This window comes from Eulemur rufifrons, chromosome 7, assembly GCF_041146395.1.
Source record: "Eulemur rufifrons isolate Redbay chromosome 7, OSU_ERuf_1, whole genome shotgun sequence".
Taxonomy (NCBI): Eukaryota; Metazoa; Chordata; class Mammalia; order Primates; family Lemuridae; genus Eulemur; species Eulemur rufifrons.
The window spans coordinates 79,073,352-79,097,285 of NC_090989.1; the positions used below are offsets into that span (position 1 = coordinate 79,073,352).

A 23,934-nucleotide genomic window follows, 5' to 3' on the forward strand; every position below is an offset into this window, starting at 1 on the left:
ATACTATTTGTTGAAGCCCATCTGTTAAGCCTTGGATTGCTAAAGGCCTTTTCTGTCTCCAGAGTCCGAGGACTAGCTGTCCTTCCTTTACATAGAAACACAACTTGGCAGTAGAAATGTTCATGCTGAATTTACTGCTTTCTAACACCACCTCTGATTATCCCAAGCTTTTTTCATATATTTGTTCCAGACAGAGCCTTTTCCCAGGGATTAAGACTCAAGGAAAGGAGTAGGGAGGGAGGAGGCAAATGCTTAGGAAGAAACTAATAGCTAAAGTTTTTCATGAATGTGCCCATGACTATGAACTCTTCCTGAAGGCCAGCTAAAGCTTTCCATGAATGTGCCCATGTCTCCTCAGCTATACCTGCGTGACTGTGTGCCCCTTTTAGTGACAGGTACAGATATTGCTTAGAAAATGTTTGGAGAATTGAGTTTAGTTGGACATGGGATTCGAGATTCCCTCTCTGATGAACAGAATTAATCTTTACATCCAAGCTGAGTAGAAGAGATAGAACTGATCCTCAAACATGAAAGGCCTGCCTAGTTCTTGCAGGATCTGAAGAAAATCTGTTGGCTCTTGTCTTTCTGTAGGTAGAGATACCTTGTTGTCTTCCCTGAGCAGGATTGAGCCTGTCATGACAGGAAGGGCAAAAAAGGTCAAATGTGGTTGCAAACCATACTGTCCTTAGCAGCCTCTTTCCAGAAGCCAGAATGTAGCAGGATGAAGATCTGGTTTCCCTCAAACCGTGATCACAGCCTGAATCCATTGAGTGATTGAATACAGGCACTTCTAATCTTTGAACCAGCACTCAAGGCTTCACGCCTACCTTTTGTAAAAGCTTTATCTTCCAAACATACCCTAAACTGCTACCAATTTAAAGTAAATAATAATAATAATGATAATAATAATAATAATAGCTACCATTTATTGAGCACCTACTCTACTGTGTGCCAGGCTCTGTGCTAGGCACTTTTCGTACAATATCTAATTTAAATCCTCACAACAACCCTGTGAGGTAGGTTTTATTATCATCATTTTACATACGAGGGAACTTGAGGCTCAGAGAGGTTAAATAACTCTCTTATCACGCAACCAAAAAATAGTAGAGCTGGAATTCAAACCAAGAACAACCTGACTCCAAATCCCATGCTCTGTTGAATTAAAGTAGAGGCAGAAGGGAGAGGAAAGGCCAAATCCAAAAAAGATTGTTGGAGTGGAATGGACATGATATATTGATGAGTAAAATATAGGAAGAAGGAATTTAAGCCCATAAATGTTTCTAGCTGGTGAGCCTACGTAGATTGTGATGAAGGTAACCAGGACTGGAATTCAGCAGGAACACACTTGGTTGGGGATGTGAGTTGAGTCCATATGGACACTTCCATGGAGATGTCCAGTAAGTAATAAAAATGCAAATCTAAAGATTGGGAAAAGTTGGGGTTGGAACTCTATATTTGGGAATCACCAGCATATCAGCAGCAATTGAGGACATCAGGATGGATGACACCATTTTGGAAGCAAATAGAGAGGAAAAGAGAATAGTCCAAAGATGGAACAATGGAAGCACCAACACTGAAGGCATGAGCAATAGTGGAGAAATTCTCAAGACAGAGTCAGAGAGAGAAGTACAGGAAACAGCCCTATAGTGGTGGCTAGAAGCCATGGCCTGGGTTGGGACCAAACCCAGAGCTACCAGCAGGCCGGCAAGACTGAGTCACACTTTCAACACAGCCCTCTGCTCACCAAAACCCCAGAAGTACTGTTAAACGAATGAATGCCAAAATGCCCCTACTTCAGTTCGCCCCAAAGCCTGGAGCTAAGGACTTCATCTCACTCCTTTTTTTTTTTTTTGAGACAGAGTCTCACTCTGTTGCCCAAGCTAAAGTGCTGTGGCATCAGCCTTGCTCACAGCAACCTCAAACTCCTGGGCTCAAGCGATCCTTCTGCCTCAGCCTCCCAAGTAGCTGGGATTACAGGCATGTGCCACTATGCCCGGCAAATTTTTTTTATACATATATTTTCAATTATCCAGCTAATTTCTTTCTATTTTTAGTAGAGATGGGGTCTCACTCTTGCTCAGGCTGGTCTCGAACTCCTGAGCTCAAAGGATCCACCCACCTCGGCCTCCCAGAGTGCTAGGATTACAGGCGTGAGCCACCACACCCGGCCTTTCATCTCACTCTAGACACCCAGCCCTGAAAGCTTGGGAGTCTAGGTGAGCCAGAAGAATTTATAGCAGAGGCTTAAAGAGAAAGTCATGATTTGTTTCAAGTGGAGAATAAAGTAAAAAATAAGAACACTTGGCATTCTATCAGTCTGGAAGTCCTGGAAGTCCCTCTGCCCAACCTCAACTGGCCTGTGGGCTCCTGTGTCCTTGCTCTGGGGTTGTCATGGTGAATGTGAAAACAGGGAAGGGTGTGTGCGGGTGGGGGTGTGTGAGAATGGCCTGTTAGTCACCTGAGCTCAGCCTGACACCCAGCTTATGGGCTTTATCCAGGTAAGAAGATGCTGGGGATGTGTGGGAGGTTTGAGAGCTACAAGGAAGGGGAGAGGGAAGTCAGGGGACCAGCCCCACAACCTGGTAGAGGACTGGGAGAGAGGGTCCAGCCCTCTGGGCAGGGACCAGCCCTGAGGCTTAAGCAAACTTGCATAGGCACCTGTGTGTGTGGGCATGCGTGCATGCTTATGTGAGTGAGAGTGAGAAAATGAGAGAAAGAGAGAGACAGAGACAGGGAGAGAGAATGGGAGGGAGAGGGAGAGGGAGGAGATGCACACTGTCTCTGGAAAGAACAGAGTCTTTCATGCATGGGTGACTCTGGGCCCTCCCCAGAAGCCTGATTCAAGATGTTGAAGTGTGGGTGTGGGGGCTGGACATCCTTGGGAAGCCCTGAGGGGCTGCTGAAGCAGGGTTCTTGGTCTCCTCGGAGGCTTGGCCTCCCCTCGCTGGGGGCTCACAGAAAGTCAAACAGCCCGAAATTCTTGGCTGCTCCAGGACCAGGGAAAATGTGGGGAGGAAAAAAGAAAGAAAAGAAATGTTTCAGGCCCAGAGGTGAGATGAGCCTGCTGGTTAGTAGTGTTAGGGGTCTGAAGGAGCCAGCACACAGGGCAGGCATGGGGTGTGAGTAGAGCAGAGATGCCCCATGGAAGCCACTAGCTGCTCAGGCAACTGAGGGGGCCCTCTGGGATTCTGATCCAGGCTGGGCACAGGCAGTATGGCTACTGGAGGTGACTACAGCTCTAGGGTGCAGGACTGGGGCAGCAGGCAGCCGGACATTAGAAGGCGCACATGAAGCAAATATTTTTTGGTGTCAGTATTGTGGGGCAGTCAAGAGATCTGAACACATGCCTGAGAGGGTGGGGTTAATAGAGGGATGGTGTAACGGAATGAATGGTGAAAGAGAAAAGGAGGGGATAAGGAGTGAACATGCCCCCAAGGACACCATGGCGGGTCACCTCCTAAAAGGGGTGAAGGGGAGTAAAGGGGCAGCACCAGTAAGTCTGGCCCCAGGCACATGAAGGGTCCCAGCAAGTCCTGCACAGCAGTTAGTGGGCAGAAGGAACAAACTGGGGCCAGAGGCAGGTTAGGGGCTGCAGAGCCAATCGGTAGGTGTACCCTGCCCTCGCTGCACCCAGCGAGCAGTTAGCGCACCTGGATTTAGTTCCATTTATTTCCCTTTTAGGTACCAGACAAAGTAAAAAAGACGGACGGATGGAGGGAGGAACGCAGCCGGCCGGGGAGGGATTGGGATGGCAGTGGGTAGGGGGGCCTTGCTCACATCACATCCACAAAGAACTCACTGGGGTTTCCCATGGCCATGCGGAAGGACTGTCTGCTGGCTGTCAGTTCCGGGGGCACGGAGGCCAGGTCACGGCCCGGAGGGGCTCCTGGGGGTCCCAGGGCCGAGGGTGGTGGGGGCATCATCAGCATGGGGGGACCGTAGAGAGGGGGCACTCCGGGAGGGCCGTAGCTCGGGTGTGTGTGGTGGCTGCGCAGGCTGCTGGCCAGCGAGTGGTGGCTGCGGTGGCTGTGCTCGCTGGCCGCTGGGCCTGAGCGCTCACTTGGCGCCCGCTCCCGTGGCCCCCGCAGGCTGCTGCGTGTTGTGTGGTCTGATTCGCTGCCGCTGCCCCCGGACTTGGAATCCCCAGTCTTCGCATCCTTCTCCTTCCTCCTATCGCTGCCACTGCGGTTGGAGCCACTGCTCCGACTGCCTGTAGGAGACAATCAGGCCCAGACACTCAGAGCTTGAGGAGGAAGCCTGGGGCTCACCTGTGGCCTCCCTCTATGGTCCTCTCCGCCTTACCTTCACTGTGCTGACTGCTGGCACTGCCCCCGCCGTAGCTGTAACCCAGCTCCGGGAAGCCCGGGTGTGGGTTGTAGGGGTGCGGGGGCGGCGGGTACTGGTAAGGAAAAGCCATGGGCCAAGGGGCAGCCCCAGGGTGTGGCAAAGGGGCCAGTGTGTCCTGGTCAGAGGCGCCACTGGAGCCGTCATGGTCATGGAGGGAGAGGTTGGCCATGTCTGTGGAGGAGAGGGCTGGGTGAGCTAGGTCTATCCTATGCACTACACCCCTTGATTAGGAGAGAGAGATCCCCAGCCTAACTCGGGTGGGTGGGCTTTGGATAACAACAACTGTGGTAGTTTCTGGCCAGAATGAGAGGAAACACAGGCCAGAGAGCTCACCCCTTCTATAGACGCCCTCTACCACCACTAGAGACAGCTCTGGGAGACTCTCTTCAGGAAGGCCCTGAGTTATCATTTCAGATTCTTAGCCAAATCTGGACACCCGACTTCCAATCCCTTGGAGGCCCCTGCCAAGCTTTTGGCACCTTCTCCTCCCTCCGCAGTGGGCTGGAAGAAGGGGCAAAACTCCTATTTGGCCCTTTTCTCTTCTGTTCACTCGGAGGGTGTGATGTTGGGGAATATGGAGGGCTGAAATACCATCAGGCACTGCCTGCCTATAATTCATTAAGCACAATACAAAGCACTATCTCCTGCAAATGTTACCCCAACCCTATGAAGAAGGTATCTCTCACATTTTTTCCAGATAAGGAAAGTGACATCCAGAGAGGTTAAATGACCAGTCTGAGGTCAACCTAAGCTGCAGCCAGAACAGAAGCTAAGAGTTCCTTACTTTTGCTTTACCTTTCCAGATGAAGTCATTAGTTAGGAGCAGGGAACAGTTTGGGGAAATTTAGGTGAAATTTTACCCTCCCCCCTCACCTAGAACTAAAAAAAAATTACCCGTTAAAAGCCAAGAATGAGCACAGGGCCTTTCAGAGCCTCCCCATATAGAAGGCCCTTGGCCTTGATTACACTTCCCTGGTGCTACTGGTGAGGGTGGGATTGGGGCCAGAAAGAAAAAACATAGGTGCCTCCTCTGTGTTCTCTGTCCCATTCCCAGCCAGGCCTGGCTCTTCACAGCACTGTCTCACTCCTATAATATTACTTATTTCATGACTCTAGCTCCCTTGGGGAAATTATATATTCCTTAAGGGCAAGGCTGGCCCCACCAGTGTTGGAACTACCTTGAAGGGAATATAAGAGGATATAAGGGGCCACTAGGACTAAATACCTGCCTGGGATACCCCCTGTTCACATGCCATCTGTACTAGGTCCCAGAGCTCCAAGAGAGCTGTAACAGTCCTAGCGGCCACCTGCCCAATATAGACGAGACCTTCCTTTAAGCCCTACGGTGGGCCAGCCCAGCCTTCCAGGGGAATAGTCAGGAGGCAGAGCTCCGAGGCAGCCTGTGGAGCCTGCCAGCCAAGCTATCAACCTGTCAAGAGGCCAGCAGCTAGCATGAGGGGTGGTGGTGCAGTTAAAAAGTGGTCTGCATCAGCTCGTGCTCAAAGAGCTGGTCATGACTTTAGCCTCCAGACTATTGTCCCGAGGGGAGTGACTGTGTCCTCTCTGAGCCTGACATACTCCTGGCTGAGGAGACCTTGACCAGTGAGAAGGAAAAGGCCTGTTCTGTCAGTATCCACCTGAGGTGGGCCTCTGGGGATGTTGTAAGGATTGAGTTAGAAAACAAGGCAATGCCTTAGAAACCACCAGCATGGTACTAGGCAAAGAGGAGGCACTTGGAAAATGCCAGGCCAAAGGAAGATGCAGGGCAGGTGAAGAGGCTAGCCTGCACTCTGCTTCCACCACAGAACTCCCAGGCCTTGAGCTGGGCCCCCAGCCCTGCTGCCCCCAGTCTGGGTTCTCTGGAGTCTGCTGCCACATCCCTGGGCACCACCCCACTCCCAGCCAGGAGATAGGGGAGGAAGGTGGGGGAGGCACGTACTGCCGCAGAGGTCGCCGAAGATGTAGTAGCACTGCTCAGAGAAGGTGATCTTGTTGACAGTGTGGCGGATGAAGCCAGCTTTTAGCAGGTTGCTGGCATACTTGCGGGCCTCCCTCCGGTCAGTGAAGCCTTCTACATTGTGGTACAGCCAGTCCACCACATCTGAGCCTGGGGGCAAGGCTGCCAGTTGATTGGGAAGCCCATCTGACTTGGGCTCATCTGGCCTCTCAAGATGCTATGAGGCTGGGGCTGCTTCCAGCTCAAAGGAGTGCTGCAAGGGAGCTCTTGTGCCCGCTGGCCTGCCCTGCCCCAATACTCCCCACCCATCCTTCATCCCACCATGGGGCTCTCTCACCGATGAAAGCGTTAGGGATGGTAATCTTGAGCCACATGCGGTCTCGGACCTCCAACCCTGATTCAGGGGAGGCCATGGCTTTTACGATGGCGGCCATGTCACTGTGGATGGATAGGTGGAAGTCGTCTAGGCCTGGGGGTGGGAGGCAGATTGGTGAGACAGAAAGGGGCTTTGGAGTTAGGTAGACAAGGTTTACATTCCAGCTCTGCCACCTAATAACTATGGGACTGATACTGGGTAAATTACTGACTTCTTGGATACTCAGTTTCCCCTTCTGTAAAAATTAGGATTTTAATATGTATATTACAAGGATATTTGAAGAAATAATTAAATAATGTAAATGAATGTGCTTATTAGCACAGTGTATCATGGGATGTTATGAGAATAAAAATGGCCATCGTTTATTGAATGCTTACTCTATGCTACACACTGTGATGCTTCACTTATATCTTTTCATTAAACCCCCAGGAACCTGGTAAATGTTTATTGTTAGTCCCATTTTACAAGAGGAAACTGAGGTACCCTGGGTGCTCAATACAGATTCAGAGCAAACACTGTTTAGTGAGGGTCAGAGTGACCACTGGGGGAAGTTGCAGTGTGGGGCAGCTAGAATGAGCTGAATTCCCCTCTGATGCTCAAGCAAGAGTCTCCCTCCCACCTGGCTCTGTCTCCTGGGCCCAGGAGACAGGGTTGGACACTCACGCTCTGTGTCAGGGATGGAACTGGTGATGGAGGAGCTGGTGGAGGTGATGGTGCTCAGGGAGGGGCTCATGCCGTAGGCAGGGAAGGTGCCCGTCATGGCGGCAGTGTGGGAGACCCAGGCCGCAGGGTCAATGGGCCGAATGGGCTCGCCTGCAGGGAGGATGAGGGGTCACAGGCTGCCCGCCCTGCCCACTGCTGGGCCCAACAGGATAGGCGTGGGGGTTCAGGGCAACATACAAGAAAGGAGACACAGGGCTCATGTATGTCAAGCACCAGCTTTAGGGCCGAGTCCCCCATCCACTTACTCCTGGGCAATGTGAAGCAACCACGTGGACTTGGGTCCCAGCACTTGGCTACAGTCAGGGTGATAGGTCTGAAAGCAAGGACGTCCTAGTAAGGGTATGATATGTGGAGGCCAGAGCAAGTCCCTTGCCTGACAACCAGAAATGCCTGCCCTGTCCTCCCCAGCATGCCATTCCATCCATACCCCGGTTTGTGCACAATCTCCCGCAGTACCCGGACTGCATCGTCGTTACTCATGTTCTCAAAGTTGATCTCATTTACCTGGAAAAGAGAACCAGGAGTGGCATAAGCAGTTGTGTTGGGGTGGGGGTGGAGGACTCAGCTTGGTGAGTCAAGAGATCTTCCCCCCACCAAGAGAGGGCCTCTGAATGAACAGGGTACAGAGGGTAGGGACAACTCCCTGCTTCCTATCCACACCACCACCCAGGGTGGGCAATAATACCTGTAACAGCATGTCTCCTGGCTCGATGCGTCCATCAGCAGCCACGGCCCCACCCTTCATGATAGAGCCAATGTAGATGCCACCGTCACCACGCTCGTTGCTTTGGCCCACAATGGAGATGCCCAAGAAGTTATACTTTTCTACAGGGAGTAATTTATGACCTTGAGGAGGAGCAAGGTTCCTACCCAAATTCCCAGCCCATTATTAGAAAATGGAAAGGGACAGGAACTGACATTTACTGAACCTGAATCAGGCACTGTGTTCAGCGGGCTCACACATGCTATCATTGAATGCTTGCTGTCTGTGATGTAGGGACTTTTAGTTCCATTTTAAGAGCAGGCAACTGAGGTTCAGAGAATTTAAGTGACTTTTCTAAGCCAGTAAGTGGTAGAGCCAGGATTCAAACTCAGGTTTAAATCCCAAAGTTGAGCTCTTTTTATTATATCTGGCTGTCTCCTAAAGAGAGTATGTAGGGTAAAAATCAGAGAGCAAGGATGCATTGGCTGAAAGATGGGAAGGAGTGGGGCACTCAGAAATCACTTCCTCCAGGAAGCCCTTCCTGATGCCATTTTCTGCTTCCATAGCTTTCTGGACTTATCTCTGTTATAGCCCTGATCATGAGATACTGGAATGATCAGTTTATGTATTAGCTGATATTATGGAAGATAGCTCTTTGATGGCAGGGAACATATTCCGTGTCTCTCTGAAATCCTCAAGTCTACCTAGTGTCTGGCATGTATAGTAGGTGCTCAAGAGTGTTGTTTCATCAGACTCACCCATGTTGAGAGTAACTGTGATGATGTTGAGTGACATGGTGGAGTCCGTGATGCTGCTGAAGGATGAGGACTGGAATAGACAGAGGCTTTGAGCAGCAGGTAGAGGTGGCAGGAATTCACTCCCAACTGGCTCTTCCTCAACGTGAGCCCTCAGTGCCACCCCCCTTTCCCCCTGAACTAATGGGAAGGGATCTAAGGAAGAATAAGCCTTGGCCCTGCCTGAGAAGTGCTCACAATCTGCCCCCACCCGTCCCTAGCATCCCAGGCCCCATACCCGCTCAATCCGAGAAACCTTCTGTTTCCGCCTGCGCCGCTTGTGTCTTCTCATCAGGCGTGAGGCACTGCTCTGTTCTGTGGAGCTGCTGAACCTGTGGGGCCCACAGTCGTTCCCCACCAGGCTGGCCCAGCCCTGCCCCATGAGAGGCACTGCAGGGCCCAGGTCCCCAACACAAAGCCCACATGCCTCCCAGGGGCCCAGCATCCTCAGGGTTCAGGGCTCCTCAAGGGTCACCTGCCCTACAGTACCCATGAAACTAAAGCCCCACCTGCTGGTGGAGTCATCTTCATCTGAGTCAAAGAAGCTGGTGGTCTCCAACTCGCTGCTCATAAGGGTGGATGAGCTATCATAACCTCCTGGCTCTCGCCGCCGCTCCCCTTTCGCAGTTCCATTTAGCCGAGCTGCTGCAGGGGATGGAAGCAGCTGGGTTCCCACAGTGTCCAGTGTAGGAATGAAGGAAGGAGAGGCAGGCCAGGGGCTGCACTGGGACCAGGCACACCCAGGGCTCAGAAAGAAGGGCAAAGAGGTGGGTAGCTGAGTGGAGGGTATGGGAGTGGGGAACACATCCCTATTCAGGGAAGACATACTGTGCTCTGGGCCATCCCTCCGACGTGGCCGCTCCCGCTGGGCAGACACCAAAGAGTCTGTCTCTGTGTCATTGTCCAAGTTCTCCTGGCTGCCCCCACCAGCATGAGGGCTACAGGGAAGAGAGGTCTTGGTCCAGGAGGGGGTAGGCCCTCCCCCAGCCCTGGGCTGAGCTGATGTGGCCCTCCCTCCCCCATGGGCCCTCCCCACCCTGAGGTTGTACTCACTGGAAGGATGGGGGTCGGGAGTCCCCGATGCCTCCTGTGCGCTCCATAGGCGGTGGCAGCTCCGATGGGTTGTCAGCACAGAAAGGGGCTGGCTCTGGGTGTGAGCCCTCAGCTGATACCAGCTGATGGGGAGAAAATGAGAGGGTACTAGATTATAGGGGCACCAGGGAGAAGGGGGATAGTTGGCTTCTGGCAAGGCATGAAGGCCTAGGGAGAATGAAGTAAGAAACATCGAGGGAAAAGAGGCCTGTGCAAGAACAGCTGAGATCAAGAGTGGACCCACTGACTGGGTTGACGGGGCGGCTGGGAGGCACGGGGTGGCGAAGTGGAGTGGGGGCAAAGGGTCGCTGGCCCATGGCAGAGATCAGCAGGTGACAGGAGGGAACCTGAGGCAAAGTGTCTCAAAGGCCATAGGAGACATTATTGTCTTCACTGTGTATTTCTGTCTCTCCCTTTTCCCCCTTCCCACCACTCTCACTTTTCATTAAAGTTATAGAATCTGGGGTGAGAAACAGTTCAGTTAAAAACTAAAGGAAGATTCAGACACTGAAAGATAAAACCACCAGCTACAATCTTAGTGAAGACTTTCCCCCTCCAGCCTGGCATGGGGATGCAGGTGGATGGAAGGCTGAGGGCTCCTTACCCAGGACACCACCCGGCCATTGAAGCAGGGTAACTTGGCATTGTCGTCCGAGATCTCCTCCTTCACCACTCTGCAGGGAAAGGGGATGTCAGAGAGAATTTTCTGGGACAGAAATGGAAGCTCCTCAAATCCCAACGCCTAGGGGCTCCTCAACCCTAAACTGGAAATCAAACTACCAGCACAAGACTATTCAAATGGGAGCAGAGGTAGGGGTGACCCAAGGACAGCTCTTTAGCACCACCAGGAAGACACTAGCCCTACCAAGGCCAGCTGCTAGGCCTTGGGAGGGCTACGTCATCCTCTCAGTCATCAGGTGATGGCAAATTACAACTGACAAATCATTGTCCTGCATGCCACTCCCTTGAATCTCCAGAGTGCTCTACCCATCCCCAACATGGCTCTCCTGGGCTAGACTTTCTCGTTCCCTCTGATCTTAAACTGTAAAAAACCACACAATTGTTACTGCCCTTCCCTTCTAAACTGGGAATCCTCTCATTGTTGTGGGATGTATGGGCAAGGAATTTAAAGAAATTAGAAGAGAGAAAGGGAGAAGGCATTTGATGATCATACATCTTCTACATGCCATTATAATGAACAGTAACAATGCTCTCATTTATTGAGCATGTATTATGGGCCAAACACTATGCTAAGCATTTTACTTGTATCATTACATTTAATATTCACAACAATGCTATAAGGTAGGTACCGATGGGGAAACTAGGCTCAACAGGTTTAGTATTTCACCTAAACTCCCACCACTAGCAAGTGAAGAGCTAGAATTTGAATCCTGGTCAGCCTAACTCTAAAGTCTATATTCTTACCTATTTTATGATTTTTATCTCCCTACAGTTAGAACATATAACATTCATACCAGCCTCATTAGGTAGACAGTGGTCCTCATTTCATGAATAAGGAATCTGAGAAACATTCAGTAACTTTTCCAAGGTCACAGAACTAATAGATGTCAGAGCTGGAATTCAACTCTAGGCTCATCTGACTCCAAAACTCCCTCTCTTTCCACCGTATTTCACATTCTTTCCTGTACAATGACAGAGGTAATGTGGGTCTGTGTGGAAGGTGGGTGATGGCGGGACAGTGATGTGGGGCATGAGGGCTATGGGATGTGGTCACGGGCATGTAGTTTGGCCTGGGGAATGTGGTGAGGCAAGAAGTCAGACAGTGACTACAGTTTGAGGCCTGGGAAGGGAACTGAAAAGTTTGAGGACTGTCAGACTATCAAACACACCAGGAGTACAGAGCAGGAAAGATGTGACCAAGGGTAAGAGAATGACACATGCCTGGAGCTCTGAGCAGAGAGGGAAGACCACAAGGAAGCTGGGAAGCCCAGTTCTCCCTTGTTCCTAGAGCAGCTTCTGTCTAGAGCCTGGAACGTGCTTGGCTCCTTGTGATGCTCACATTCTTGGACTCACAGCCAAGTTTGCAGGCCGAGCCTACCCTCCCTCTTCCCAGCCAGCTCTGGCTCCTCCACCACTTGCAACCCCACAGCGACCCTAAGAAAGAAGCCCAGATCATTCTGCTCAGGCCCACCATGGCAGAAAGTGTAGAAAGTATAGGCTGGAAAGAAGGGACAGAGAGGTAGCTCAGACCCATCAGTCTGGCAGCAGGGTACTCCACGTTTGCAGCCCCACACGGGAACCAGGACTCAAAGGAAAAGGCAGGTATGTGCACCACATGGCATGGACTCTGTGGCCTGCTTTGGAGAGGGTCTCCCTGTAAGTGGGAAACTGCTGCTGAGTCCCTTCTTCCCCCTCCCCTAGCAGGCCCCACCACACTGCTCCACACTACAGATGTTTCCTTTCTTTCTGGGGGTCAATGACAGGCCACCAAGGCTCTGCTGACTCACAACAATCAGCTGATCTTCAGCAGCCTCGGGGGACCTCAGACAGGCCTTACCCTCCTTCCATGGAGCCAAATGGCTCAGGGTTCCATAGCACTTACACATACCGCCCCCCAAGTGAAGTGGAATAAATATGGGTTCAAATTCTAATTCTACCACTTCTTAGCCTTTCCATATTACAGAAATTTCTTAAGTTTTGCAAGCCTTTGTCTTCTCCTGGTAGACAAGATTCTTAAATGCCTGGCACAATCTAGGCATACAATATAAGCTAGTTACCAACTTTGTCAATTTTTAGCAGAATCCACACGCTCTTTCTAACTAGACGTAAGTTGCTAAGGGCAGGGCCAAGAAATCTTCTGCTCATTGTTCATCTGATTAAAAAGCTTTTGTTGCCAGGTGCAGTGGCTCACACCTATAATCCTAGCACTCTGGGAGGCTGAGGCAGAAGGATTGCTTAAGCTCAGAAGTTTGAGACCAGCTTGAGCAAGAGTGAGACCCCATCTCTACTAAAAATAGAAAAATTAGCCAGGCGTCATGGCATGTGCCTGTGGTCTCAGCCACTTGGAAAGCTGAGGCAGGAAGATCGCTTGAGCTCAGAGTTTGAGGTTGCAGTGAGCTACAGTGACACCACTGCACTCTACCTGGGGCGACAGAGTGAGACTCTGTCTCCAAAAAATAAAATAATTAATTAAATGAATAAATAAAAAGCTTTTTGCTGAGAGCCCAGTGGGTTTTAGTTCCCATGCTTCCCACTGTATGGACTTCGTGAAGCATTAGACCTCGAACCTGCCTTGTTCTCAGGGAGATTACAGTCCAATGGATAGTTCATATAAGTACACTGCAAGTGGGAGTGGTCAGAGTCATAAAAGCAGCAGCTGTGTTCACTGGATAGACATCTGCTGCATGTTATTTAGTATCAGGCTGTAAGGATAAAGAAAATAAGCGCCATGATCATTCTCATGGAAAAGCTCAACCTGGAGGATAGGAGAATTTGGACTTGGAGGAAACAGGGGAAGAGTGCTCCAACTAGAAGGCCCAGAGGGAGGGAGAACAGTGTGTGACATGGAGCGGGGAGCAACACAGTTAACTTGCCATGCTGCCCCCTCCCACAGCTCAAGGCCAGGCTAGCAGTGGGTACCTTGTTATCGTGTACCATCCACCATCTCCTCAGGGCTGAAAATGTTTATCCTTCTTCCATTTCCCAAATAATTTAAGATGACTGGGTCTACCCTGAGCTTGACAAATACTTCTGGAGACCAGATGGGACTTGGGGAGTCCTCAGCCCTCATAACTGGAACCTCAGAGGGTGAGCCTGGAGTGGAGAGACTGGAGAGACAGCAGCCTTCCTCCTCTGACCCCCCCTTCCCTTCTGTCAGCAGGGGCACTGGCCTCCGCCCAACCCTGCTCTTGTGGGGCTTGCAAAAGTGGTGGCCCTAGCACCTTTACGGTTTGCCAAGGCTCACCATCTTCCTCAGAAAGGATTCATCTGTAAAACGGTAATCATCAGAACACCTACACTTGTGTGATTAAGGCTTTAGACTTCAGAGCCAGATTCCTGATGTCAAATCAAGCTCTGCCACTTACTAGCTGTGTGACCTTGGGCAAATTACTTAAGCTTTCTGTGCTCTAGTTTCCTCATTTGTAAACTGGGGATATTACTACCTATTTCACAGGCTGTTATGAGGATTAAATGAGTGAAGATTTGAAAACCATTAAGATCAGTGCCTGGCATGCTGTTAAGTACCATAAAATGAGTTTGTTAAATAAATGAAAACTATACATGCTAGTCAACTATTAGTCTTCTGTGCCAAGACAGCTATCAGGTCTCCTGCTCATTTATCCCTCTGGGGATAAAAATAAAATTAATCTCCTCCACTCCATTTTTAGCATTGTTTTCAACCCTGTTAAAATGGCCAACTCTGGTATTTTGCAAAAGGTGGTTAAGTACCACTAATGTATGCAAGATGGCTTCAGATAGTACATGAATAAACATTTCTTAGTTCAATAGTTAGACAGTTATTTTAAACATATTTTAGAAAGAAATATAAATAGGAAATCAGACCTGTGATTTCATATTATTGGTTGGGTCAAGCTAAGAAAAAGCTTTACAGTGGATTTAAAGAAATATATTAAGTAAACAGTGAGTGGATGTAAGGGGGGCCCTCTTATGACTGCAGTTAGGCCTGGCTCAACAGCAGCCTTGAGAGAGTAAGGGAGCTTAGGAGGTGGGGGCTAGGCCCAGTGGGTGTCAGGCTGTAAGGGATAAGTGGGGGGATAAGTAGAGGGTGGAGACACAGGCCTGTCCTAGTCCCTCAAGGCATCTGGATCCATGGTGACTCCAGCCAATGGACTATGGCTGATTTTTCCTCATCCCATATCCTGAGGCAATATCTTAGTCCCTTCTAACCCTATTCTTCTCTTGCCAAACCAAGGCACCCACCCCCTCACCCACACCTCCTAAGAATCTTCCAATCAGTGGTGTCTGTCTCTGGACTGAAGCTAGACAGTCATCACCACCCCAGGAGGACCCACCCCAGGGTAAGAACAGCAACAATGGAAAGACTCGTCAGAATCTACACAGCACTCTCCCCTGTACAAAGCACTTTCACATACATGATTTCATGGGCTCATCAAACCCTGAGTTCCAAGGCAGAAAGTGACAGCAAAACATGCCAGACAGAAGAGAGAAGGTGCTTGCCTCCTAGGGCTAGGAGGGCCCTGGTCGTGGGAGGGAACCCAGACTGATGAACAATGGGGAGAAGAGTGTTTCCCCTCACTTGGCTCTGGGACCTCAGCTCTGAAGAGCAGTGCAGGCCTCAGGCTAGGGCTGGAGAGGCGCCCTTCAGGCCCGGAGGGCCTGGTCAGGCCTTCCCCGTGGCCTCCAGGCCCAGCGCCCAGTTAGCGTGGGGGCCTCCCCCTCCCCTAGTCCCCTGGGAGTTGGGGGGGGGGGGTGTGTCGAGAGGATCAGCGAGCCCCCCCCTCCCAGGCCAGCTGCTACAGAACCTTCCGGCTCCAACATTCCATCCCCTCTTAAAGGGGAAGTCTATGCTTCCAAACTCTGCCTGTCCAAAGCCTTGCAGCTGGGTGGAGGGGACGACCCCGCCAGGGAAGGGAAGATGGAGAACACCCAGAAACTCTTCTTGGCCCTCCCACCCAGGCCCTGAAGCCCCTTCCAACATCTCCCCCCTTGGCCACCATCTGGAGGAAAAAGGCCCCGATTCTAAAGGGAGATCAGCACCTGGGCTGGTGAGGACTCCCGCTCAGGGGGTCAGGCGCTGCTGCCCTGACAACATCGGAACGGCCCACAGGAGAGAGGGGAGACAGCTAAATAAACATCAGGGCTGCAGATCCTAGCTCACATCCTGGAGCCTGAGCACCCCCAACTCCCCCTTCCCCCAGCTCAAAGTCCCAAGGCATAGACCTCAGATGTAGGATACTCCAAATATGGCTCTGAGTTGTGGAGCTGAAAAGATGAAGAGGGCCAAGGCCGAGTGCCAGACACCCCTAGCCTATGCTAAAAAGGTGGCTCCCTCGGCAGGAGGAGGGCTGGGGGCTCCGGCTCTGGAATTGGGGGGGGGGTGTCTGTCTATGTGGGCCACTGGTCTCTGAGGAGGTGAGCGGGCTTGACGGGCAGGAACTCTGCTCTTGGGGAGTTGGCCGTCCCCCTAAGCTAGGAGGGGCCAAGGTCCCCCTTCAAGAAGCGCACGGGAGCCCTAGAGGGGCTGGAATCTTGGCCCCCGAAGGAGCCAAGGGGGCCCAAATGGGCTGAGTCGCCCCTAGAAGTCAGAGTGGAGCTAGAAGCCAGGGTAGCGAGGGAAGTCCAGACTGGCCGCGTCGGCCCTGAGAGCCTGTGGCGCCGGGGCTCCCCGGAGGAGAGGCGAGGGCCATCCTCACCCGAAATCGTCGTCCATAGACTTGAAGAAGAACTTATAGCTGGGTCGCTGCAGAACGCCCTTAAAGTCCGCCAAGGTGACGCGCTCGGCGGGCAGGGGCAGCTTCACAAGGTACGGCGTCTCCTGCCCGTCCAGGTGGTAGATGATTTTGGTCTCGCCCATGGCTCCGGCCTCGGGCCCAACGGCCCGCGCGCGGCCTGCTCCGGCGGCCGGGCCAGGCCTCTCAAGCGGCGGCGGCGGCGGCGGCGGCGGCGGCGGCGCTCGGCGCGGCCCAGCGGCTCAGCCCAGCTCGGCGGCCGGCCGAGGCGCCAGCTCCCTTGTTCTCCGGCCGCTCCCGGGTCCCAGCGCCGCCTGCTGCCGCCGCCGCGGCCGCCGCTTCCGCTCCCCACTCTCCCGGCTCGGCTGGCGAACGCGACTCTTCCGGTGGCCGCGGCCCTCCCGGCCCTAGGCTGCGTCCCGGCCCGCTCCCCTCCCCCGCGCCCCAGCAGACGGCCGGGCCCCGCAGACACCCCGCCCACCCGCCGGGCGGCGGCGCCCTGGCCCCAGCACCCAGAAAGGGAAGGGGAGCTTTCACCAGGATGGCCGCCTCCCCGAACCTTCCAAAGGCCTGACTGTACCCTAGTGGGATCGGTGGCTCCCCTGCAGTCCGGGAGGAGTGGAATGCAGGGATGGCTTTGGTCCCCAGACCGGAGGAGAGTGACCTCAGCATGGCTCTTTAGGGTTTGTGGAGAAGCACAGCTGCTGTCATTGAGTCTGCTAAACTGAGCTCCAACTGAGCTCCTTGGAGGCAGGACAGGATCGAGTACTGATTTTTCCTTCTAACCTTAGCGCCTAGGTGCAAAGTAGTGGTTTTCGGGGGGGGGGGTTGTTTTGGGTTTTTTTCTTTGTTTGTTTGTTTTTTTTGAGACAGAGTCTCACTCTGTTGCCTGGGCTGCCGTGGCGTCAGCCTAGCTCACAACAATCTCAAACTCCTGGGCTCAAGCCATCCTCCTGCCTCAGCCTCCCCGAGTAGCTGGGACTACAGCTGTGCCACCATGCCGGGCTAATTTTTTCCTCTATATGTTTTTAGTTGTCTATATAATTTCTTTCTATTTTTAGTAGAGATGAGGTCTCGCTCTTGCTCAGGCTGGTCTCGAACTCCTGAGCTCAAACGATCCGCCCGCCTCGGCCTCCCAAAGTGCTGGGATTACAGGCGTGAGCCACCGCGCCATTAACAAATGGATTGAATGAAGAATGAGTGGATGCATGCATGCCTGGGACAGTAAGTCTCAAACCAGAACTAGGTATAACCGGTTCCTAACAGATCTCCTCACCCCTTAGCTTTTAATTCATTTAATAAATACTGAGGTCCTACTATATGCAAGGTGCATTGCATGAGATACAACAGTAACAAAATGAACAAGGCTGCCCCCCCCCATCTTCACTCAACTAGAAGAAAGCATATAGGCTTGTAAATAAATAATTTCAGAGTCACAAATGCTATTAATATCAAGATAAAATGGAGTGATGTGACAGTGACAGGAGAAAGAGGATTCTAGGTGATCAGAGAAGGCCTCTTCCATATGAACTAAGGCCTAGAAACAGGTAGGAGGAAGCAGCTATGAGAAGATCTGGGGGAAGAGTATTGGGGGGAGGGGGAGGGGGAGGGGGAGGGGAGGGGGGGTTCAGCCAAGTATAAAGGCTCAAGGCAGGAATAAGCTTGCCACATTTGAGGAACAAGAAGAAGTCCCCTGTGACTAAAGGGACAGTGTTAGATGAGGCTAGAAGGTAGATGGGGGCAGATCACATGGGGCTTTTTATGCTACAGTAACAAGTATGGACTCCTCCCACTCCATTTGTATACTGTTGCCAAATTAGAGTAAGAACTTATTTCAGATTCATCATCTGCTCAGAAACCTCTCCACATTCCTCAGTGCCTTCCAAATATCCTTAGCATGATAATCAAGGCCCTCCATAATCTAACCTGTACCTACCTTTACAGCCTTTTGTCTCATTATATCCCAGCCAATTTTTTTTGACTCCAGGGAAATGAACCCACTTGCTAGCCCCTGCACACACCCTATATATTTTCACTTCATACCTTTCCCTTCACCTTCTTTAAATTTTTAATCAAAGTAATATGTAGCATAGTGAAATAGCATTAAGAAGCTTTTAACAAAAACAGCAGTCCTTTGTCCAATTTCCCTCTCCACTCAGAATATTTTTTCTTTTTTCTCCTTTTTGTTTGTTTATACAACTCATTTCTCTGAAACAGAGTAGCTTGTACTACTATTTCTTGATTTATGCATTCTAGACATTGCTTATTGTTTTCCAATTTTGATTGATGATGATCTCTCTTCCACCTCCCCTTACCCTCTTAAAATGGTGAAATCACACTTTCTGGTTAAGTCAATATAGTACTTAGTATTGACATTATTTTAACTATGAATAAATGTTCACCGCTAAGCCATGTGTGTTCCATGATTATGTTTCCTTTACAACTTTTTGTTTCCCCTGGCATTAATCATTGCCTTGCTTTTTCATTTGCTTTGTTTTCAATATATTGTACCTATCATTAATTCTTTCCATGTAATCTAATTATTTCTCAACACACATTTTTTTCACTCAGTTCCATATTTCCCTGTAGCCTTTCATTCTTTTGCTCTGGTCTGCACTGCTGGCTGTCTCAGCCTGTGCACAGCTGTCATCTTGGGACTTCTCTGCATCCTCAGAATTCCCTTTACTTCTCCTATGTTGAATCCCTGTTTCCTGGATAGTCTACTCATTTTTTTTTAGTAAAGCATATCCTTTGGTAGCTTCCTTTGAAAGGAAGCATGGAAAATAAAAATTTTTTTGAGAACTTGCATATCTGACAATATATGCTTCTGAGTTGAAAATAATTTTCTTCAGAATTTTGAAGGCATCACACTGTTATCTTCTAGTTTTCAGTGTTGATAATGAGTGGTCAGTTTGATCTCCTTATTTTTTCCAAGCCTTTGTACACTTGTTTTTATTGTCTCTGGAAGTCTTTTGGAAGTTCTCTTTATCTCTGGGGTTCTGAAATTTCATGGTGATACACTTTGGTAAGGATCTTTTCTCATTCACTGTGCTAGAAATTCAACAATAATTTCTTGAATTAAGTCCATTCTCACTAAAATTTTCCCTATTCTCTTTCTGTAACCCCTGTTAGATGTTAGACCTTCTGGATTGATCCTTAATTCTCTTATCTTTTTCTCCTTTATCCATTTCCTTTTATTTTTTGGTGATTTCACCTTTTTGCAAGATTTTATTTTTCTTTTCTTTTTTAAGAGACAGGGTCTTACTCTATAGCCCAGGCTGTAGTGCAGTGGCACAATCATAGCTCACTATAAACTTCAAGTCCTGGCTCAAGCAATTCTCCCACCTCAGCCTCCCGAGTAGTGGAGTAGCTAGGACTACAGGCACCTGCCACATGCCTGGCTAATTTTTAAAATTTTTTTGTGTAGAGATGGGGTCTTGCTATGTTGCCCAGGCTGGTCTCAAATTCCTGGCTTCAAGCAATCCTCCTACCTCAGGCTTCCAAAGAGCTGAGATTATAGGTGTGAGCCACCAAGCCGGCTGGTCTCAAATTCCTGGCTTCAAGCAATCTTCCTACCTCAGGCTTCCAAAGAGCTGAGATTATAGGTGTGAGCCACCAAGCCCCGCCAGATTTTCTTAACATTATTATCCAACCCTTCCAACCATTTACCTATCCAATATATTCACTGAATTTTACCTATTCAATATATTTGATAGGTAAAATATTCAAGATTCAAAATTCAAGAAGTACATAAGGATGGAAATACAATAAAACTTCTCCCTCCTATTTGGTTCTCTAGTCCTATTTCTTGTTCTCCAATTCTTCCTTTTTATAGCATTTTCTTTCTTTCTTTCTTTTTTTTGAGACAGAGTCTCGCTTTGTTGCCCGGGCTACAGTGAGTGCCGTGGCGTCAGCCTTACTCACGGCAACCTCAAACTCCTGGGCTTAAGGGATCCTACTGCCTCAGCCTCCCGAGTAGCTGGGACTACAGGCATGTGCCACCATGCCTGGATAATTTTTTGCATATATATATTTTAGTTGGCCAGATAATTTCTTTCTATTTTTAGTAGAGACGGGGTCTCACTCTTGCTCAGGCTGGTCTCGAACTCCTGACCTCGAGCAATCCACCCGCCTCGGCCTCCCAGAGTGCTAGGATTACAGGCATGAGCCACCGCGCCCGGCCTTCTTTCTTTCTTTCTTTTTTTGAGACAGAGTCTCACTCTGTTGCCCCAGCTAGAGTGCCGTGGCCTCAGCCTAGTTTACAGCAACCTCAAACTCCTGGGCTTAAGCAATCCTTCTGCCTCAGCCTCCCAAGTTGTTGGGACTACAGGCATGTACCACCATGCCCGGCTAATTTTTTTCTATATATATTTTTAGCTGTCCATATAATTTCTTTCTATTTTTAGTAGAGACGGGGTCTCGCTCTTGCTCAGACTGGTCTTGAACTCCTGACCTTGAGTGATCCTCCAGCCTCGGCCTCCCAGAGTGTTAGGATTACAGGCATGAGCCACAGCGCCCGGCCTATAGCACATTCTTCATAGTCACAGTATCTTTCTTCTTTGAGTTTTGAGTGTAGTAATTGTAGCTTTTTCCCCCTGAAGTTTGCAAGAAGTTCCCTACTTTGCCATTATTTCCTTGGTTTCAATTTTCTGTTTACTTGTTTTGGTCTCTGCCTTTCATGTTGGAAGATTCTTCAAATATTTGATGGTCCTTGGCTGTCTATTCATATTTAACAGTGAGATAGTAAAAGCTGATTGGAAGCTTAGTCTATGTACAAGGCTTATTAACTAATAGGTTTCAGTATAGGGTGATCAAGTGGGGGGAAGCTGACCTTTTTTTTTAGTTAAGGAAACCAAAAATGTCAGTATTCATAGGACTTTTTTCTGCAGCTGTTCCATTTGTTTTTGCCTGGGGGATATAAGTCACTGTATATTGATGTTCAGAGTCCCACCACTCATGTACTTTCACTTAACTCCTCATTTTCAATCTAACACTTCACTCCCAATCTCACTATGCCTGCTGCTGAGTCCAGACACTCTGATAGTGTAAGTTCTCCTGGACATTCTGAAATTTCATGGGCTTTTTCATTCATTATGCTGAGCACTAATGGGCCCTGTCAGTTTAGGAAATCTTAAGTATTTCTTTGATAATTTCTTCCCCACCATTTCTCCAGAGACATAATCTCACATTTCTTGCAGGGGAGAAATAGGTGTAATTACCCAGATGGATCACATGATGTCAGGACCTGGAGGGCTTTTTCTTATACAGATCTTTGTGTAATCTCCCTCCACCCCACCCCTAGTTTTCAGTCCCAATCTGTACCCTTCTCTGAGGTGCTGAGCCTTTTCTGGGTTCAGAAGGGCATACTGGCTTGCTTCCAATTAATAACTCCCTTGGCAGGTAGAACCCAACTCATTCCGCTCTGCCAAGTCACCTTTCACTGTTTTTTCATTTTCTAAAACGTTAATGTCTCTCACTCATTGTCATCACCTGTTTTCTTTATCATTGGGTCATGTGGCTTTTTAAAAGAATTCCTTTAAAAGCATTTTAATGGAGTTTTTAGAGGGAACAAAAAAGCGCATGTGTTTATTTTCCATATTTGATTGGAAATCTTTTGCTTTGCTTTTAATGTGCTCTTTTAACTTTTTCTTTTTCTGTCTTTTTTTTTTTAAGAGATATGGTCTCAAGGTCTCATTCCGTTGCCCAGGCTAGAGCTCACTGTAACCTTGAACTCCTGGACTCAAGCAATCCTCCCACCTTGGCCTCCCAAAATGCTGGGATTACAGGCGTGAGCCACTGTGCCTGGCCCCTTCTAACCTTTTATTTTTTAGGTCACTCCAGCGTCACAATTCTGTAAAGCCTTCCCTAACCACCCCTACTAGAAGGAATCTCTCCTTCCTAAAAAAGTTCTATAGGCTACTTCTGGCCGGGTGCGGTGGCTCACACCTGTAATCCTAGTACTCTGGGAGGCCGAGGCGGGTGGATCGTTTGAGCTCAGGAGTTCAAGACCAGCCTGAGCAAGAGCGAGACCCCGTCTCTACTAAAAATAGAAAGAAATTATATGGACAACTAAAAATATATACAGAAAAAATTAGCCGGGCATGGTGGCGCATGCCTGTAGTCCCAGCTACTCAGGAGGCTGAGGCAGGAGGATTGCTTGAGCCCAGGGGTTTGAGGTTGCTGTGAGCGAGGCTGATGCCATGGCACTCTAGCCCAGGCAACAGAGTGAGACGCTGTCTCAAATAAATAAATAAATAAAGTTCTATAGGCTACTTCTAATCTGTCACAGAGAACTGTACATATTTGGTACAGATCAGAGATGTCTTATAGTTACTTGTATTTAACTGCCCTGTTAGGCCCATGCCATAACCTTTATGTGTTCTCTAGGAACTAGTTTCTACTCAACAAGATAGAAATTTAGATTTACTGAACAAGACAAGTAAATTAAACCATACCCTGGAGACCTTGTTTTTTCCTCTTTAGAAATACCCAGTAATACCTTCCATACCCCCAAGTAGAATTCAGTAACCTCTTCCTTAGCTTATTTCTTTCCACCCAACTGAAATGAAGAAAGGCAACCATTTGATCTCTTATGGGGGGGGAGGGCACTTGTTTGACATTTGCCAAAGATTAAGTGCCAACAGAGGAAATTATTGACTTACTCTATATCTCTGTATGAAGACAACAAAGAGCTCAAAAAGATGAGTCAGAAAGGCATGTCTCATGGTTGAGTTTAAAGGAGACAATACAACAAAGTGACAAATGCCAGCTCCAGAATCCATTATCAAATCTGGCTATATCAATTACTACTTATGGGACCTCTCTGAGCTTCAGGCACCTCATCTGAAAATGGGGATATGACCTACTTCCTGGGGCTGATGTGAGGATTAAATGAACTAACACATGAAAAGTATTTAGCAAAATGCCTGTCACACAGTAACACCCACTCAAAATTAAGGGAAAGCTTTCCCAGAACCTTCCTGCATTCTCAGGATATCCATTACTGGCTTTGGGTTTTGTCTTGGGGGCAATTTTCCCTTCACTGAGACATAGTATGCTGAAGGAGATTATGAGGTTCAAGTCCTTAGCTTTACCCCTCAAGAGTCATGTGACCATGAGCAGATTTTCTTATCTGTAAGATGAAGAGTAGCCCAGCTTCTCTGACAGGACTAGTACTGGATCAAGTAGAAAAGACATGTGAGAGGGACCGACACATGGTTTGGCTTTACATAGGTTTGGCATCATCACCCTCTGGCAATGTTTATACTAGGACTCTTTATGGAAACAGACTTAGGCACACCACCCCAGGACCACAAGCTGGTCCACAGAGGCTGGATAAGAAAGTAGACCCTTCACTACCCATGAGCCAGGGGAATGATTAATTAGCAAGGCACCACAGTACCACCTAGTGGCCATAACAACCTTCTCCCTCTCCCCCAGTTCAGGGAAGGCTCCCAGGTCAATGGTTCAGAACTCTGGTCTCATTCTTTAACGGCTGAATAGTCACGGATGTAGAAAAACCACATAGTCTAGGATGGAGAGAAACCAAA

The 23,934-nt window shown here is 49.3% G+C and overlaps 1 protein-coding gene across 4 annotated transcripts; it reads right to left on the reverse strand.

Moving 5' to 3' along the window:
* Nucleotides 1–935: 935 nt before the first annotated feature.
* DVL3 (dishevelled segment polarity protein 3) lies at nt 936–16,592 on the reverse strand. 4 transcript variants are annotated; one of them, XM_069475264.1, is made up of 16 exons: nt 16,349–16,569; nt 10,597–10,666; nt 9,954–10,075; nt 9,729–9,838; nt 9,410–9,545; nt 9,139–9,232; nt 8,865–8,934; nt 8,089–8,228; nt 7,831–7,907; nt 7,649–7,716; nt 7,365–7,493; nt 6,642–6,773; nt 6,287–6,454; nt 4,716–4,727; nt 4,303–4,518; nt 936–4,210 (listed from the first exon to the last, which is right to left on the reverse strand). In XM_069475264.1, the coding sequence occupies exons 1-16, from the start codon at nt 16,507–16,509 to the stop codon at nt 3,774–3,776; spliced, it is 2,142 nt and encodes a 713-aa protein (XP_069331365.1). In that variant the 5' UTR covers nt 16,510–16,569; the 3' UTR covers nt 936–3,773. The 4 variants fall into 4 exon arrangements, with proteins under 4 accessions (XP_069331365.1, XP_069331367.1, XP_069331366.1 ...); XM_069475266.1 differs by lacking the exon at nt 4,716–4,727 and having other exon boundaries at nt 7,344–7,493; nt 16,349–16,592; XM_069475265.1 differs by lacking the exon at nt 4,716–4,727 and having other exon boundaries at nt 7,416–7,493; nt 9,410–9,542.
* Nucleotides 16,593–23,934: the final 7,342 nt, after the last annotated feature.